The sequence below is a fragment of the Dipodomys spectabilis genome, unplaced genomic scaffold (genome assembly GCF_019054845.1).
Source record: "Dipodomys spectabilis isolate Male_0828 unplaced genomic scaffold, ASM1905484v1 ptg000609l, whole genome shotgun sequence".
Lineage (NCBI taxonomy): Eukaryota > Metazoa > Chordata > Mammalia > Rodentia > Heteromyidae > Dipodomys > Dipodomys spectabilis.
The window spans coordinates 715903-732500 of record NW_024871286.1 but is presented as its reverse complement, the minus strand read 5'-3'; the positions used below and the strand labels follow the sequence as shown (position 1 = coordinate 732500).

At 65.5% G+C, this 16598-nt stretch overlaps 2 protein-coding genes across 3 annotated transcripts in view; one reads left to right on the top strand and one right to left on the bottom strand.

Moving 5' to 3' along the window:
• Positions 1 to 1893, top strand: part of Tmem161a (transmembrane protein 161A) — a 6359-nt gene extending 4466 nt beyond the window's left edge. Inside the window, exons 10-12 of the mRNA XM_042671184.1 lie at positions 354 to 528; positions 617 to 713; positions 1206 to 1893. Coding sequence (XP_042527118.1) covers positions 354 to 528; positions 617 to 713; positions 1206 to 1459 — 526 coding nt within the window. The 3' untranslated portion in view covers positions 1460 to 1893. The remainder of the gene's footprint in view (positions 1 to 353; positions 529 to 616; positions 714 to 1205) is intronic.
• Positions 1894 to 2083: 190 nt separating this feature from the next.
• Slc25a42 (solute carrier family 25 member 42) lies at positions 2084 to 16520 on the bottom strand. 2 transcript variants are annotated; one of them, XM_042671191.1, is made up of 9 exons: positions 16479 to 16517; positions 15188 to 15311; positions 10104 to 10217; positions 8712 to 8817; positions 6952 to 6977; positions 6603 to 6769; positions 5322 to 5438; positions 4870 to 5021; positions 2084 to 3118 (listed from the first exon to the last, which is right to left on the bottom strand). In XM_042671191.1, exons 3-9 carry the CDS (start codon positions 10182 to 10184, stop codon positions 2811 to 2813), a joined length of 957 nt encoding a protein of 318 aa, XP_042527125.1. In that variant the 5' UTR covers positions 10185 to 10217; positions 15188 to 15311; positions 16479 to 16517; the 3' UTR covers positions 2084 to 2810. The 2 variants fall into 2 exon arrangements, with proteins under 2 accessions (XP_042527125.1, XP_042527126.1); XM_042671192.1 differs by lacking the exon at positions 15188 to 15311 and having other exon boundaries at positions 16479 to 16520.
• Between the last annotated feature and the right edge of the window lie 78 nt (positions 16521 to 16598).

Sequence of the window (16598 nt, the reverse complement as noted above, 5' to 3'; positions counted from 1 at the left end):
TCCGGGGGTCTGGGCGGGGCCGTGGGGCGGCCGGGGCGGGGCCTCCGGGGTCTGGGCGGGCCCGTGGGGCGGCCAGGGCGGGGCCTCCGGGGTCTGGGCGGGGCCGTGGGGAGGCCGGGGCGGGGCCTCCGGGGTCTGGGCGGGGCCGTGGGACGGCCAGGGCGGGGCCTCCGGGGTCTGGGCGGGCCCGTGGGGAGGCCGGGGCGGGGCCTCCGGGGGTCTGGGCGGGGCCGTGGGGCAGCCGGAGCGGGGCCTCCGGGGTCTGGGCGGGCCCGTGGGGAGGCCGGGGCGGGGCCTCCGGGGTCTGGCCGGGGCCGTGGGCTGTCCCGGCCCAGCGCCCCCCTCCCCCACAGGCTCTCGGACGCGGCCTTCGACACGGCGCGCCTGTGGGCACTGGTGGCGCTGTGCCTGCTGCGCCTGGCCGTGACGCGGCCGCACCTGCAGGCCTACCTGTGCCTGGCGCGGGCTCGCGTGGAGCAGCTGCGGCGGGAGGCCGGCCGCATCGAGGCCCGCGAGGTCCAGCAGCGGGTAGGGCGGGACGCCGGCGGGACTGGGGCGGGCCGCTGGGGAGGGCCGGCGGGGCTGAGCTCGGGGTCCCAGCCCCTCCCGCCCGCAGGTGGTCCGGGTCTACTGCTACGTGACGGTGGTTAGCCTCCAGTACCTGACGCCGCTCATCCTCACGCTCAACTGCACGCTGCTGCTCAAGACGCTGGGTGAGGCAGGAGGAGGCGGGCTGGAGGGAGGGCGGGGCCGGACCGAGGGGCGGGGCCCAGGGAGGGAGCAGTGGGCGGGGCCCAGGGAAGGAAGGCTTAGGAGGACTTTTGGTCTGGGCCAGGATGCGATGGGTGCGGCTCACGGGAGGGGCGGGGCTGAGGGCGAGGTGGGCGTGGCCTGGCGGAGGGGCGGGGTCTGAGTTGGCAGAGCCAGAGGTGGACAGGCGCACTTAGGCGGCGTGGAACGGGAGTAGGAACTCCGAAGAGACAGGTCCAGCATGAGTTCTGGGCAGGGCCTGAGCTGGAGTAGAGGCCCGAACTGAGCCTTGGGACAGGGCCTTTTGTGAGTGGGTGGGGTCACGTGGGTCAGAGCCCAAACCTCAAAAGTACCAACAGGTGGGGTGGGCGTGGCTCGAGGGGCGGGGCCTGCGTGGGACAGGAGCCAGGCGGGGTTCAGCCCCGGCCGCTAACCTCCGTCCTGGCCTCCCGCAGGGGGCTACTCCTGGGGCCTGGGTCCTGAGCCGGCGCCATCACTGTCGGGGCCCCCAGCCCAGGCCGCGGCCGTCGCCGCCGGGGAGGACGACGCCCAGCAGACGGCGGCCTGGATCGCCGGGGCCCTGGGCGGCCTCTTCACTCCGCTGTTCCTCCGCGGCCTCCTGGCCTACCTCATCTGGTGGACGGCCGCCTGCCAGCTGCTCTCCAGCCTCTTCGGCCTCTACTTCCACCAGCACCTGGGCGGGGCCTAGACGCCCGCAGCCCTCCTGTCCTCCTTGTGTGCCTCAGTGTTCCCAGCGGCAAGATGGGGCAGACCGCTCGGGATCCCCCTACCATGGTGCCTGGGCTGTGGGCCCTGGACAGGGGGGCGGGGCCTGAGCCTGTGTCCCCACCTGGGCGTCGTGTGTGCATGTGTGCGCGCGCATGCGCCCCAGACTGCTCTGATGGACTATTTGGAGCACGCCTTTTCCAAACTGACCCCAAGTGGCAGGGAGTAAAGTGGGGGCCCGGGAGACGAGCTTGGGGGCCCCCTCCTCGCGAGGCCGGGGTGCCAGAAGGGCTGTGTACCCCGCAGGGCCCCCGGGGGACCGGCGTGCGCACACGAGGGCGAGGGCCGGCGCAGCGCGCGTTCCGGAACCTCCTGTGTGTGTAGATCGTATATCAGCAATAAATGATATGAAGGTGTCCGGCGCCCCCGCTCCCGCCTGTCGTCCCTGCGGCTCAGCAGGCTGAGATCTGAGGGTCGCGGTTCGAAGCCAGCCCGGGCAGGACCGCCCGTGAGACTGATCTCGTCTGCCCGCAGAAAACCGGCAGTGGCGCCGTGGCTGGGGCGGCAGAGCGCCCGCCAGGCGCTGGGAGGGGGGAGGGCCGAGGCGGAAGTCGCTTTCGTTTTTATTAAATATAATCTTGGCACAAATCTTTAAAATATATAAAAGTTATGTATAAACAAAGTGTCGTCATGGCATGAAAATATACTCCGCGCCGGGCCGCAGCCTGCGAGTGGGGCGCCCCGCCGGCCAGCCCCGCCCCCCCACGCACCCTGAGACCCTGCGCGCGGGCTGTCCCATGCGGGCCCTCCCGCGCGCCCGGGACCTCCGGAAACCCAGCCCGGCTCCCGCGCTGGAAATTCTTGTCCCGGGCAGGGGCCGCGGACACGGGGTGCCCGGGACCCAGGGAATGTTAGGGTTGCGTGGAGAAAGGGCCGGCGGCCCCCCCTCCCTCCGCGCGGGGCCTCGGCGCCTCGAGGGGCGCTGGGCGGGGCCAGCGGGAAGGACCGCCCCTCCCAGCCAACAAGGCGCGGCCTGGGGTTCGATGGGGAAGGCCGCGGCCCCCCACCCCGGGCAGGGCGTGGCTGCCGCCAGCCCGCCTGGCCCAGGACGCGGTGGGCACGGAGAAGCGCAGGCTCCTGCGCAGGCGCACGGCGGGGGGGAGGCTGGACTCGCGCGGCGGCCCGGGTGCGGAGCGCCGGTGACCGTCCCGGCCTTCGGGGGCGCCGAGCGCGGGGCGGGCCGGGGCGGGCACGGCGCCCGGCTAAGGCTCCAGGTCCGACATTGCACTTGGAGGGCGCCGGCCGGGGCGGAGACGGCCGGGCCGGGCAAGGGCCTAGCTCTGCAAGTGCCGCAGCAGGATCTGCATGAGGTCGAAGGTGGTGAAGCTGATGCCCACGGCGATGGGGCCCTTGAGCCAGTTCATGCTCAGGCCCTTGTACAGGCCGCGCACGGCGCCCTCCTCGCGCACGATGCTGCGCAGCGTGCCCAGGATGGAGGCGCGCGGGTGGCCCGTGACGCCCGCCGTCTGCATGCGCCGCCGGACCACGTCCAGCGGGTAGGAGGCCGACTGCCCGATGAGGCCCGCGCAGGCGCCGAACACCATGCGCTCGAAGGGGTAGGGTTGCCGCCCGCCGCTGTACTCTGCGGGCGGCGTGGCGGCGTGAGAGAGCGCGCGGGGCCGCACGCCCAGCTCGGCCGCCCCGCGCCCCGCGCCTCTCATGCGTGCGCTCCGCGGTGGAGGCGCCCGGGGCCGGGAGGGGCGCTCAGGGCGGCCTTGAGTCTCCCGGCTGGCCTGCAGCGCGCAGACCGGCGCCCCCTCACCCCTGCGCGTCCCTCACCCCTGCGTGCCCCCCTCCACTCCTGCGTGCCCCTCACCCCTGCGCGCCCCCCCTCCACTCCTGCGCGCTCCCCTCACCCCTGCGCACCCCCCCTCCACCCCTGCGCGCCCCCCTCCACCCCTGCGCGCTCCCCTCACCCCTGCGCACCCCCCTCCACCCCTGCGCACACCCCCTCCACCCCTGCGCGCCCCCCTCCACCCCTGCGCGCTCCCGTCACCCCTGCGCACCCCCCCTCCACCCCTGCGCGCCCCCCTCCACCCCTGCGCGCTCCCCTCACCCCTGCGCACCCCCCTCCACCCCTGCGCGCCCCCCTCCACCCCTGCGCGCTCCCCTCACCCCTGCGCACCCCCCTCCACCCCTGCGCGCTCCCGTCACCCCTGCGCACCCCCCTCCACCCCTGCGCGCTCCCCTCACCCCTGCGCACCCCCCTCCACCCCTGCGCGTCCCTCACCCCTGCGCGCCCCCTCCACCCCTGCGCGTCCCTCACCCCTGCGCGCCCCCCTCCACCCCTGCGCGTCCCTCACCCCTGCGCGCCCCCCTCACCCCTGCGCGCCCCCTCCACCCCTGCGCGCCCCCCTCCAACCCTGCGCGCCCCCTCACCCCTGCGCACCCCCCTCCACCCCTGCGCGTCCCTCACCCCTGCGCGCCCCCTCCACCCCTGCGTGCCCCTCACCCCTGCGCGCCCCCCTCACCCCTGCGCGCCCCCCTCCACCCCTGCGTGTCCCTCACCCCTGCGCGCCCCCCTCCACCCCTGCGCGCTCCCCCCACCCCTGCGTGCCCCCCTCACCCCTGCGCGCCCCCCCTCACCCCTGCGCGCCCCCCTCACCCCTGCGCCCCCTCACCCCTGCGCGCTCCCCCCACCCCTGCGCGCCCCCCTCACCCCTGCGCGCCCCCCTCACCCCTGCGCGCCCCCTCACCCCTGCGCGCCCCACTCACCCCTGCGCGCCCCCTCACCCCTGCGCGCCCCCTCACCCCTGCGCGCCCCCTCACCCCTGCGCGCCCCCTCACCCCTGCGCACCCCTTCACCCCTGCACGCCCCCCTGACCCCTGCGCCCCCCCTCACCCTTGCGCCCCCCCTCACTCCTGCGCACTCCCCCGCCCCCGCGTGCACCTCCTTACCCCTGAGCGCCCCCTCTGCGCCTGGATGTGCCTCCTCACCCCTGCGTGCCCCCCTACTCCTGCGCGCCCCTCCTCATCCCTGCGCGCCCCCCCTCACCTCTGTGCCCCCTCACCCCTGCACGTCCCCCTCACCCCTGCGCGCCCCTCACAGGCCCTGCGCCCCCCCTCACCCCTGCGCGCCCCTCCTCATCCCTGCGCGCCCCCTCACCCCTGCGCGCCCCTCCTCATCCCTGCACGCCCCCTCACCCCTGCGCACCCCCCCTCACCCCTGCACGCCCCCCTCACCCCTGCGCGCCCCTCACCCCTGAGCGCCCCCCTCACCCCTGCGCGCCCCTCACCCCTGAGCGCCCCCTCCGCGCCTGGGTGTGCCTCCTCACCCCTGCGCGCCCCCCTACTCCTGCGCTCCCCTCCTCATCCCTGCGCGCCCCCCCTCACCTCTGTGCAGGCTCTTGAGCGTCTCGTAGGTGAAGAAGCTGAGCCCGGCGTAGGGGATGACGCCCAGCAGGGTGGGCGTGAAGCCGTGGTAGAGGGTCTTCAGCCCCTCCTCCCGCGAGATGCGGATGAACACGTGGAAGATGTTGCTGTACCTGGGTGGGGGGGCTCAGCTCGGGCGCGCCCCGCTGGGTGGGGGAGGGGGCGGCTGGGTGGGGGAGGGCCCCAGGGCGCCCCCCCCGCTGGGTGGGGGTCCGCGGCCCTTCTTCTAAGACCAGAACCCCGTGGCCCTGCTCCGGGCCCTCTGTTGTGACCGCCCTGGACGCATTCCCGCACGTGTCTGTTTTGGGGTGCGGGGCCCCGGGCTCGCCCACCCCCGGGCGGAGGGCACGCGCCCCGCAGGATGTCGCCCAGCCCCCAGCCGCAGGCCCGGCCGGCCCGGCGGCAGGACTCACATCTCCTTCGGGGTCACGGCCATCCGGGCCCGCACCAGGTCCAGCGGGTAGGTGAGGGAGGCGGCAGTGGTGCCGGCCAGCGCGCCGGCCAGGAGGCGGGGCCCGGGGGGCAGCGCCCTGCGGGCGGACAGGGAGACAGGAGCGGCTCAGGCCGGCCCTCCCCCGCTGAGGGGAGGGGCTCCGTGGGCGCCCAGGCCCTTCCCTCTGTGCCCTGAGGTGTATGGGCCGGGAGCTCCGGGGGCGCAGCGGCCGGCACCCCGCCAGCCGGGCTCTGGTGGAGGGGCGCCAGGCGCGAGGCCGACACGGGAAGAGGACGGTGGGAAGACAGAACCGGACAAGGGGGTCAGACACAGCCGGGAGGGGCGGGGCCGAGACCCAGAAGCCGGGGATCTGGGCGGGGCCAGATTTAGAGGGCGGGGCCTTAGAGGGGCGGGGCCCTGCGTCCCGGGCCTGGTCAGTGTTTGGGGGCATGGCTGGGGAATCTGCTGAGAGGTCGGGGTCAGCATTTGGGGCGGGGCATGTGACTAGAGGGCGTGGCCTGCGCTTGGGCTTGGGACTCCTGCTTAGAGATAGGGGCCTGAATTTGGAGCAGAGCTTATGCTTAGAGAGCTTGGAGGTAGCAGCCGGTCTGTTACTGTTAGGGGAGAGGCCTGTGGGCGTGCTCGCCTTTGTGGGCGTAGCCTTGTGTCAGGGGGCGTGGCTGGTGTTCAGGGCCAGATGGTTTGAGGGCGGGGCATTTTAGCGGGGGCGGAGCCTTGTTCGGGACGTGGTCAATTGGGGGCGGGGTCTGCCGGGAAAGGGGCCTCTGTCAGGGGGCGGGGTGTGTTCAGGGCGTGGTCAATTCTGGAGCAGGGCCTGTGTCAGTAGCTGGGCCTGGGCTGGGCCTCAGGGGGCATGGCGGGTGTTCAAGACCTGGATAGTTTGAGGGCGGGGCACTTTAACAGGGGCGGGGCCTGGGCGGGATCTATGTGTCAGGGGGCGTGGCCGGTGTTCAGGGCCTGGATAGGTCGAAGGCGTGGCACTTTAGTAGGGGAGGGGCCTGTGTCAGGGGCGGGGCCTTGCTTGGCCTATGAGTCAGGGGGCGTGGCCGGTGTCGAAGACTTGGATAGTTTGAGGGCGGGGCACTTTAGTAGGGACAGGGCCTGGGCGGGGCCTATGTGTCAGGGGGCGGGGCCGGCGTTCGGGGCCTGGATAGGTCGAGGGCGGGGCACGTTAGCAGGGACAGGGCCTGGCGCCGTGTGGGCGTGGCCGGCGCGCGGGGCGGGGCTCCGCGGGACTCACTCTCCCCGGAAGCCGTAGTAGCGGCCCAGGACGCGCTTGTACTCCTCGTGCGCGCTGAACTGGATGGCGGCGTAGGGCACCACGCGGACCATGGTGGCCGAGTTCCCGCGCCACAGGCTGAGGAAGCCCTCGTTGAGGTAGGTGAAGTAGAGGAGCCGGAAGGCCTCCTGCGGGAGCAGGGGTCAGCGCGGTGGGCCCAGGCCGGCCGGCGGGCGCTGCCCCCGGGGCGCCCCGCGGCCCCGCTCCGGGCGCCCCCGAAGTCGCCCACCGCTTCTCCACTCCCGTCGGGGTGGGCAGGGCAGGGCCTGGTCCCCGGAGGACGCAGCCCTCGCGCAGCCCGGGAGCTCACCTTGGCAGAAAACTTTTTAGAAGACACTGGAAAAAAGAACAAGAGCCCCTGAGAGGCCGGGGCGGCCCGGGCGCCCGACCGGAGCCCGGAGCTGAGCCCGGAGCCGGGCCCGCGCCCCCGCCGCCCGCCGCGGGCCGGGCCGGGGCCAGGGCAGCGCAGGAGTCCGGGAGACACCGGGGCCTCCGTCCAAATACCTGCCTGCAGCCCGCGCCAGCGCCGCGCTCGACGGAAGAGAAACTGAGGCTCTGAGCGCAGCGCCGGCCCGAGGCGGAGGCCGGCCGGGGATGGCGCAGCTCGGGAGGAGAGGGGTCTGTCTGGGGAGCACTGTGTCCCCAGGAGGTACGTCCACGTCCTCAGGCCGGCCCAGGGAAGGGGGCCGAGTGTGGAAATGGGGTGTTTGCATGTGGGGGGGGTTAACAAGGCAAACAGGACAGGGGTCGGAGGACTGAGCCTCCAGGACCCGCCCACCCTCTCCGTGGGGCCAGCCCCGACAGCCTGCTGTGTGGGCACCCGTGAGGCAGCCTCAGGAAGCAACTCCGGCTTTTAAGTGGGTTTCAAAGACTGTGCGCGTGCGCGTGTGTGTGTAAGTACGTACGTGTGTACCTAGGCTAGGCTGCCCCTGAACTCTGGGGCCTCCAGTCCCCAAGTGCCACTACAATCACACAGACACCAGGCCTGGATTCGAGAGTGTGTGTGTGTCTGCGTGTGTGCGCCTGTGCACGCGCGCGCACACACACATATGTTGTTGCTGGGGCTCCAGCTCAGGTCCTGGGCTCTGTCTGTGAGCTATTTTGTTCAAGGCTAGTGTTCTACCCCTACAGCCCAGTTCTACCTCCAGCTTTTTGCTGGTTCATTTGAGATGAGTCTAATGGAGGGCTGGGAAGGTGGCTCAGGGGTAGAGTGCTTGCCTCCCATACATGGGGCCCTGGGTTCAATTCCTCAGCACCACATAAGCAGAAAAACCCAGAAGTGGCACTGTGGCTCAAGTGGTAGAGTGCTGGCCTTGAGCTGAAGAGCTGAGGGACAGTGTGCAGGCCTAGAGTTCAAGACCCACAACTGACCAAAAAAAAAAAGAAAAGAAAAGTGGGCACTCTGAGAGACCACACGGTCTACCCATTGGTGTCTTTGCTTAGAATCTTTATAAACAAAACAATTTTAAAAAAATTGAGGAGCCAGGAAGGTGGCTCAGTGGTAGAATGCTTGTCTTGCATGCATGAGGCCCTGGGTTCAATTCCTCAGCACCACATAAGCAGAAAAGGCTGGAAGTGGTGCTGTGGCTCAAGTAGTAGAGAGCTAGCCTTGAGCTGAAGAGTTGAGGGTCAGCGCCCAGGCCCAGAGTTCAAGGCCCAAGACTGACAAAAACAAAACAAAAACAAAAAGAGTCTAATGGACATTCCTGCCCAGGCTGGCTTCAAACCACAATCCTCAGACTCAGCCACTGAGCAGCTGGGATGACAGGGCTGAGGACCAGCATCCTTCCCAAGAGACACTTTTTTTTTTTTTTTTTTTCCCCAGTCCTGGGGCTTGAACTCAGGGCTGGGCGCTGTCTCTGGGCTGTGTGTGCTCAAGGCCAGCGCTCTACCCCTTGAGCCACAGCGCCACTTTGTATGTGTGCTAGGAAGCACTGCGCACCGCACCGAGCGGCCTTCCCTCCCACCATGGCCAGGCGCGGTTGGGGTGAATCAGCTTTCGCCCGTGCGGGCGGGGAGGCGGGGTGCTGTCTGGCGGGCAGCGGCAGAGGACGGTGGGGGGACGCGTACCTTGGAAGATGATTTTGGTTCGGTCCAGGGGAGCTACCGCGGTCTTGGCGAGTGCTCCGGCCAGGGCCCCCGACAGCAGGGAGCTGAGCACTTGCCGGGGGTCTCTCTGTAACAGAGCACAGACCGGGTTAGTGGGGCGCAGGCAAAGGCACGTCCTCCCGCGGTGCAGGGGGCAGAGGCCCTGCAGCCTGGGCAGGGAGACCCCACCATGCAGGCAGTGAGAGTCGGGGTGAAGGCGGCGTCCAAGGCCTGACCTCGTTCCTACAACTGGGTGCCTGCCCCGTGCGCCTGATGCAGCTCTGGGACAAATGCGCACTGCCCTGCCCAGCCCCATGCTTTTTTTTTTTTTGTCAGTCCTGGGGCTTGGGCGCTGTCCCTGAGCTTCTTTTGCTCAAGGCTAGTACTCTACCACTTGAGGCACAGCGCCCCTTCTGGCCTTTTCTGTGTATGTGGAACCCAGGGCTTCATGCGTGCTGGGCGAGCGCTCTACCGCTGAGCCGCCTTCCCAGCCTCGTGCTTAGCGTCTTGCCAGGAGAAAGAGTGACTTGGCAGCGTGGCCCCCGCTGCGCTCCGTGCTGATCTGCCCTGCAGCTCTGTGGCTGGGAGGCCGCTCGGCCATGCCCCGCCTGGGGCCCACGGGGGCCTCGGCTGGCACCCCCCCCCTGCCGTGTGGCGCTCGCTGGGGGAAAGGGCAGTGGACTTTGAGAGCAGGCGCTGGCCACGCCCTGGAGGGAGGGCTGCCTGCCTCCCTTTGCTGGATCATGTCTTATTTGCTTTTGACAGGGTCTGTGGCAGGGCCCGGGCTGTCTGGTGTCTGCAAGGTGGAGGCTGGCCTTGGGCCTCGGGCCTCTACCCCCCCCCCCCCCAGTGTTTGGCTGGCTCCACCCATGTGGTAGCCCCATCACCAGCAGGACTTTTATTCTGGTGCTAGGATTTGAACTCAGGACTTCACACTTGCTAAGGGAGCTCTGCCACGTGAGCCATGCGTGCTGCCAGCCCTGTTTTGCCTCCGTTGTTTTACAGAGAGGGTCTTGTGGTCTGGCCCAGGGCAGCTTCAGACTGTAATCCTCCCCTGTGCTGGGGCTGTAGGTGAAGGTGCTATTGCGCTTCTTACTGGCTGACATGGGTGGGCCTTCAACTTTTTTCCTGTGGCCCGAGACCGGGACTCGAACTCCATATCTGACATTTTGACTCACTGGCTGGTGCTCCACCATCTGAGCCACGCCTCCAACCCTGGAACCATCGCCGGTTCTCCAGGTCCCCAGTCCCTGGGCTGATAGGGCCTGGCCTTGGGAGGATGGAGGAGGGGCTGGCCGCTTCCTCTGGTGCTGCGTGGCCCTGGCTTGCTCTCAGGCAGTGGAGGAGGGGTGCGGGGGGGGGGGGGCTACTTGCCTTGGAGGAGACGGGCGCGGGCCGGGCCGCTTCGGCATCCTCAGGCGAGCGCACTGAGCCCTCCTTCACGCCACTACCCATCCCAGGCCTGCTCGGTCGGCCGGAGACTCGGTCCTGGGGGACACGGGGTTGATGAGTGGAGGCTGGGCCTGGCGCCCCCAGGCCCCCAGTGCCGCCCCCCGCCCTCCTCCCCCCCCCCCCCCCGGGATAAAGCCTCTCTCGTTCCTTAAAAGAGTTATTTTTGTGTGCATCACCAGGGCTGGGATGAGGACCTCACGCTTGCTGGGCAGGCGCTCTGCCACTGAATCATGTCGCCTGGACTGTTTACTTTTGTGTGTCGTGGGGCTTGAACTCAGGGCCTGGGTGCTATCCCTGAGCCGTTTGGCTTGAAACTAGCACTCCGCCACTTTGAGCTGCAGCTCCATTTCTGGTTTTTAGGTGGCTCATTGGAGATAGGAGTCTCCGGACTTTCTGGAGGAGCTGGGGTGACAGGCGCGAGCCACTGGCTCCCAGACAGACCTTCATTGTTGAGATAGGGTCTCACTTTTTGCCCAGGCCAACCAGTGCTTCATTCCTCTGCTTACACTTCCCGCAAGCTAGGATTACACGCATGGACCCCTGCACCCAGCCCAGTGCTCACTTGACAAGGGAAACGTGACCGGCAGCATGGTCCCGCTGGGCGGCCCGCGCAGCTGGCCGGGCGGGCACTGCACCCACGCCCAGGCCTCCCCGCCAGGGCGCAGGGAATCCTCGTGGGACACAGGGAGGGACAGGCCACAATCGTGGCACTGTGTCCACTGTAATTGTGCTAATCAGGAGCCATGGCCAGCCTCTGCCCGAGATAAAAGCTGTTCAATTTGCTAGTTGGCAGGAATTAACTTGGGCCGAAGAACCAGGTGTTCACCCTGACGGATGGGTGGCCTCTGTGAAGGCAGGCAGGCAGACAGACAGACAGGCAGACAGGCGGGTGGGTTGGGCAGGAATTCTACCTGTGTATTCCTTTCCCTTTCTGTGCCAATCCTAAAGCTTGAACTCAGGGCCTGGCACTGTCTCTGAGCATTTTCACTCAAGGCTGGTGCTCTACCACTTGAACCACAGCTCTACTTCCCTTGAAGATAAGAGTCCCCGGCCTTTCCCACCCAGGCTGGCTTCAAACCGCGATCCTCAGCTTTCAGCCTCCGGAGTAGCTGGGCTTGCAGGCGTGTGGACTAGTGCCCGGCCCCCCTCTTCCCCTCTGTGGTGTCTTTCTGACCAGCCTGGGGTCAGCCTGCGGTGGTCTCTGAGGGCAGATGCAGGCAGCTGGGCTCCTGGGGGCTGGGGAGCAGCCCCCCGCTGGGTGTCCAGCCCTCGCCCCAAAGCCTGTTCTTGCTCTGGGCTAAGGTGCTGTGCGCCTCGGCACATGTCACCAGTTACTTGCCAGGTGGACAGGCAAACTCCCCGAACATGCCAACTTCTGCTTCCTTTGTACTCTCATGCTGGCAAACTCCTCCACATCCTTCAAAGCCCTTCCCCAAAGCTGCAGCTTCACCTGTCACAAGGTTAGCTTCAATGACAGGCCTCAACCCCCCCACCTCCTGCACACACTGATCCCCAGACACCTGTCCCTGCACAAGGCCCCTCTCCAGCCACCTGCCTCCCTCCCCAAATGGAAGCATGCCCAGGCCTCAGGGAGGCTGGGCTGTCACCAAGCCTCTCTCCCTCAGTTTCCCATCAGCCACTGCCTTCCTGGGCTGGGGATTTGCAAGCCAGCAATGGGTGCTGTGGAGCTCAGGCCAGGAGACTCATGACTGCAACGCCAGCTCCTCGGGAGGCTGAGGCCTGGAGGATTGAGGTTGGAACCCGGCAGGACAGCCTGAGTCTCCATCTCTAACGAGCCTGCTAAAGCTGGGCACTGGTGGCTCACGCCTGTCATCCTAGCTACTCAGGAGGCTGAGATCTGAGGATTGTGGTTCAAAGCCAGCACAGGCAGGAAAGACCGTGAGACTCCTATCTACAATAAACCACCAGAAAACCGGAAGTGGCGCTGTGGCTCAAGTGGTAGAGCGCCCGCCTTGAGCTGAAGAACTGGGGTGAGGGACAGCGCCCAGCCCAGAGTTCAAGACCCATGAACGATTAAAAAAAAAAAAAGAAAAAGAAAAAGAAAAGGCCTGCTAAAGGCGTGCTCAAACCAAACCCTGCTCCAAACCAAAACACAAGTCCCCCGCCACGCTCACGGCGGGGGCACTGCCCTTCCCCAAGGACCTGCTCCTGCAGGCATGGCCAGGGCTGGGCCTTCCAGGCCTCCTCTGGCTTGCCGGCTGCCACCACACAGGCCCTCGTGTCCGCATCCCCCTCCGCTAATTGGACTCTGGTCACCCTGGGACATCCGAGCTTTATTACAGTGTAATAAAGGCGAGAACAGAGGCCTCCCTCCGCCTCCCTCTCCTCCTCTCCCCCCAGCCGGGACTCTGCCGAGCCCTGGCGTCCGAGCGCGGGGCACAAGGCAGCTAAGACCGCGGCCACAAAAGATGCCTGGGAAGGAAGAACATGTCCACAGCACTTTTTAAAAATAGACAGTGACAGGAGGAGGTCAGCCTGGGGACAGGGCTGGCTTTTCAAAGTTAATTTTCTAATGGAGTCTTGCTGCCTGGGCTGGCCCAGACCACAGTTCTCTCATTCACATGTCTCCCGTACCTGAGATGACAGGCATGCACTACCGCACCCAGCTTCTCACTGGTTGAGATGGGGTCTCTCACGTTTCCCCCAGGTTGGCCTGGAACTATGATCTTCCAGGTTTCTGCCCCCTGATAGTTTAGGATTACAGGCATAAGCCATTAGCTCCTGGTGTGATCTAATTTTTTTTTGTTGTTGTTAATGTGTGTGCCAGTTCTGGGGCTTGAACTTGAGCCACAGCTCCATTTCTGGCTTTTTGGTGATTTAATTGGAGATAAAAGTCTCACAAGACTTTCCTGCCCGGGCTGGGCTGGCTTTGAACCGCAATCCTCAGATCTCAGCCTCCTGAGTAGCTAGGATGACAGGCGTGAGCCACCGGCGCCCGGCCTAAGAGGACATTTCTTCTTTGACACTGTCACCCATTCCCTTGCTCTCTCCCAGTTTTTCCCTCCCATTCCCACCCACAGGTTGTAGGGTTCACTCTCAACATAGTTATTTACTCTTATACTTTTCTTTTTCATGCTATAAACATATATTAAAAATTAGCCCAGCCAGCTCCCTGGCCGGCCTTCAAGACTCTGTGCCTGCCTGCCAGCTCCAGTAATTTAATCAAGTTCTCCCGCACGCGTGCGTGCACTCTCTCTCTCTCTCTCTCTCTCTCTCTCTCTCTCTCTCCTGGGCACTGGTGGCTCACACTCGTAATCCTAGCTACTCAAGAGGCTAAAATCTGAGGATAGAGGTTCAAAGCCAACCCAGACATGGAAGTCCATGAGACTCTTCATCTCCAATTAACCAGCAAAATGCTGGAAGTAGAGTTGTGGCTCACGTGATAAGACAAAGGTATTGAGACAATGAGTTCAAGTCCCAGTACTGGCACAGACTCTCTCTCTCTCTCTCCTTCCCTTCCTGTCTGTCTCTCGCATGCCTGGCAGGCAAGCAGTTACAACTGCACAAAACCCAGCCCCAGCAGTGGCCTCAGAGGTGTGGGGTGTGAGTCTACCTCTACCTCCAGCCCCAGCCACTTGGGGAAGCTGAGGCAGGAGGAAGATCTTTTGAGTTTGAGGCCAACCAGGGCAAAGGTATGTCAAAAACAAAATAGGAACAAAATGCACTGCAGGTGTGACTCAAGTGGCAGCGGACTTACCTGCCCTGGGTCCAAGCTCCAGTAAAATAAATGAATAACTAAATAGACACACCATAGACTACTTTGGGAAGGAAATAAAGAAATGATGAAGAACTGGGCGCCGGTGGCTCACGCCTGTAATTCTAGCTACTCAGGAGGCTAAGGCAGAAAAATTCCTGTGAGACTTTTTTTTGTATGTGTGTGTGTTGGGCGGGGAGGGGGTCATGGGGCTTGAACTCTGGGCCTGGGCGCTGTCCCTCAGCTCTTCAGCTCAAGACAAGCACTCTACCACTTGAGCCACAGCAGCACTTCCAGTTTTCTGGTGGTTCACTGGAGATAAGAGTCTCACAGACTTCCTTGGCTGGGCTGGCTTTGAACTGCGATCCTCAGATCTCAGCCTCCTGAGTAGCTAGGATGACAGGCGTGAGCCACTGGTGCCCAGTCCTGTGAGACTCTTGTCTCCAATAAACTACTCAGAAAAGCCAGAAGTGGCACTGTGGCTCAAGTGGTAGAGCACTAGCCTTGAGCACAAAGCGGCTCAGGGACAATGCCCAGGCCCTGAGTTCAAGCTCCAGGACTGGAAAAAAATTATGACCAGTGGGCAAATCCACAGAGAAGGTGGACAGAAACTGTGTAAATAGTAAACTTGTGAACTGCATATAAATCAACAACATATAGACTAGATATATATGCTACACCTACGTATCCTATACACACACGAACACGTGCACAATGCATACCTATATGCATCTACACACAAACATTCATGCCCAAACCCACATGTTCTTCTAATTATTATTCTTACTGTCTTCTCTGGCTCCAGAACTGGGGCTTGAACTCCGGGCTCATGCACTGACCCTAAGCTTTTTCGCTTGAGGCTCATGTTCTACTACATATTTCATGGGGGGGAGGGGGCGGTGGCTGGGAAGGTGGCTCAGTGGTAGAGTGCTTGCCTGGCATGCATGAGGCCCTGGGTTTGATTCCTCGGCACCATATAAGCAGAAAAGGCCAGAAGTGGTGCTGTGGTTCAAGTGGTAGAGTGCTAGCCTTGAGCCGAAGAGCTGAGAGACAGTGCCCAAGCCCTGAGTTCAGGCCTCAGGACTGGCAGGGGGAAAAAAAGAGTTACATGGGCTTTCCTGCCTAAGTTGGCTTTGAATCCTCCATTCTCAGATCTCAGACTCTTTTGAGTAACTGGGATTACAGGTGTGAGCCACCAGAGCCTAGTTGGTTTTTCAGGGCTGGAAGTAGTAGCCAAGTGCTCTGCCCCGAGCCACACCCCAACTCCAGCCTATATGTTTTAGATGATCACCTTTAGTCAGTGATGGGAAACCCCAGTGGCTTCAGTTTCCACAGGAGAAGCTGAAGGTGACACGACCCTGAAGAAACTTCTAGCACCATCCCGTGGCAGAGGGAGCCAGGCTGCTCTTTGCAAGCTTTGCAGGAAATGCAGAACACGGCTTTTCAACAATAAAGCCACAGGCCTCCTTCCAGCAGGCAGACACGCATGCACGCACACGCGTGCACACACACACAGATCACACACCAGGGAACTTCACAAGTTCCAGCCCCAGGCTGGCCTGTGGCTTTAAGGGGCTGAATGAAACCTTAGCTGGCCGGCTTTGGTGAACTATTTCCTTGCTCTCTGCTCAGTGAGGCAAGGAGCTCTGCCGGGTCACCCAGGGGCCAAGGTTGGGGTGCACCCCTGTCAGGCCCGGTCACACAGCCCAGATGTGCATCTGTCACCTCCAATCACCCCAGGGCCACTCACGGTCACCCCTGCACTTGAAGAGCCTGGGTGGTGGGGTGGGGCAGATAAATACAACTGAGGAGGCCCAGGAGACTCCCAGAGGAGGGGCCCAGGCTTGAGGAGGGAGACTGTACCAGCCCCCCCCCCCCCCCCAGCAGCCAGCGGCTCCAGGACAGATGCTAACTTGGGGGTCATTTTGCTCCTCTGGCCCAGGGGATTATTCTCAGGCCCGGAAACGACTTTAAGCTGCGGCACCTGCTGTTGCAATGAAGAGGGAAGTGGGGTGGGCTTTTTTTCCCCCCTGGGGGGGCAGAGCACGGTGACCCTGACATCCAGGCTGGGTGGCACTGGTGGACGGGCTGACGGGGTTATTAGAAGCCCCCCCACCCCGGGACGGGGAGAAAGCGGGGGGGGGGGGGAGCAGGGGGGACGGCGGTGCCCACGGTGGGGGGACACCGCCTGGACACGAGGCGGGTCGGTGCGGGAGGGGGTGAGAGGTCACGGGGCCAGGAGGGCGGGTTTGGGGGATCACAGCGCCAGCCGTGGGTGTCGCGGGCAGGGGTCGGTCGGGGATGCGGGGCCCCGCGTCTGGCGTGTGGGGTCGCTGGGCCCCCCGAGCGGGGTGCCGGGCTGAGGGGGCCCGGGGGCGGCGTCAGGCGTCGGGGCGGGGGCCGCGCCGAGGCCGGGTGCGGGGCCGCGGGGGCGCGCGGCCCCGGAGCCCCTGTGACCCCGCGCCCTGCTGTCACGCGCCGCCGCGCCGCCCCCGCCCCGGGGCCCCGCGTCAGGCCCCGCACCCGGCCTCGGCGCGGCCCCCGGCGCCCGCGCCGCCCCGCGCCCCTCGCGTCCCGCTCACCTGCCCGGACGCGTCGCCGCCGCCGCCGCCGCCGCCGCCTCCAGCCGCCACAGCCCCGCCTCGCGCGCCCCCCACCCCCGGCGCGCGCCAAGGGAGGGGCCCACGCCGCGCTCCGATTGG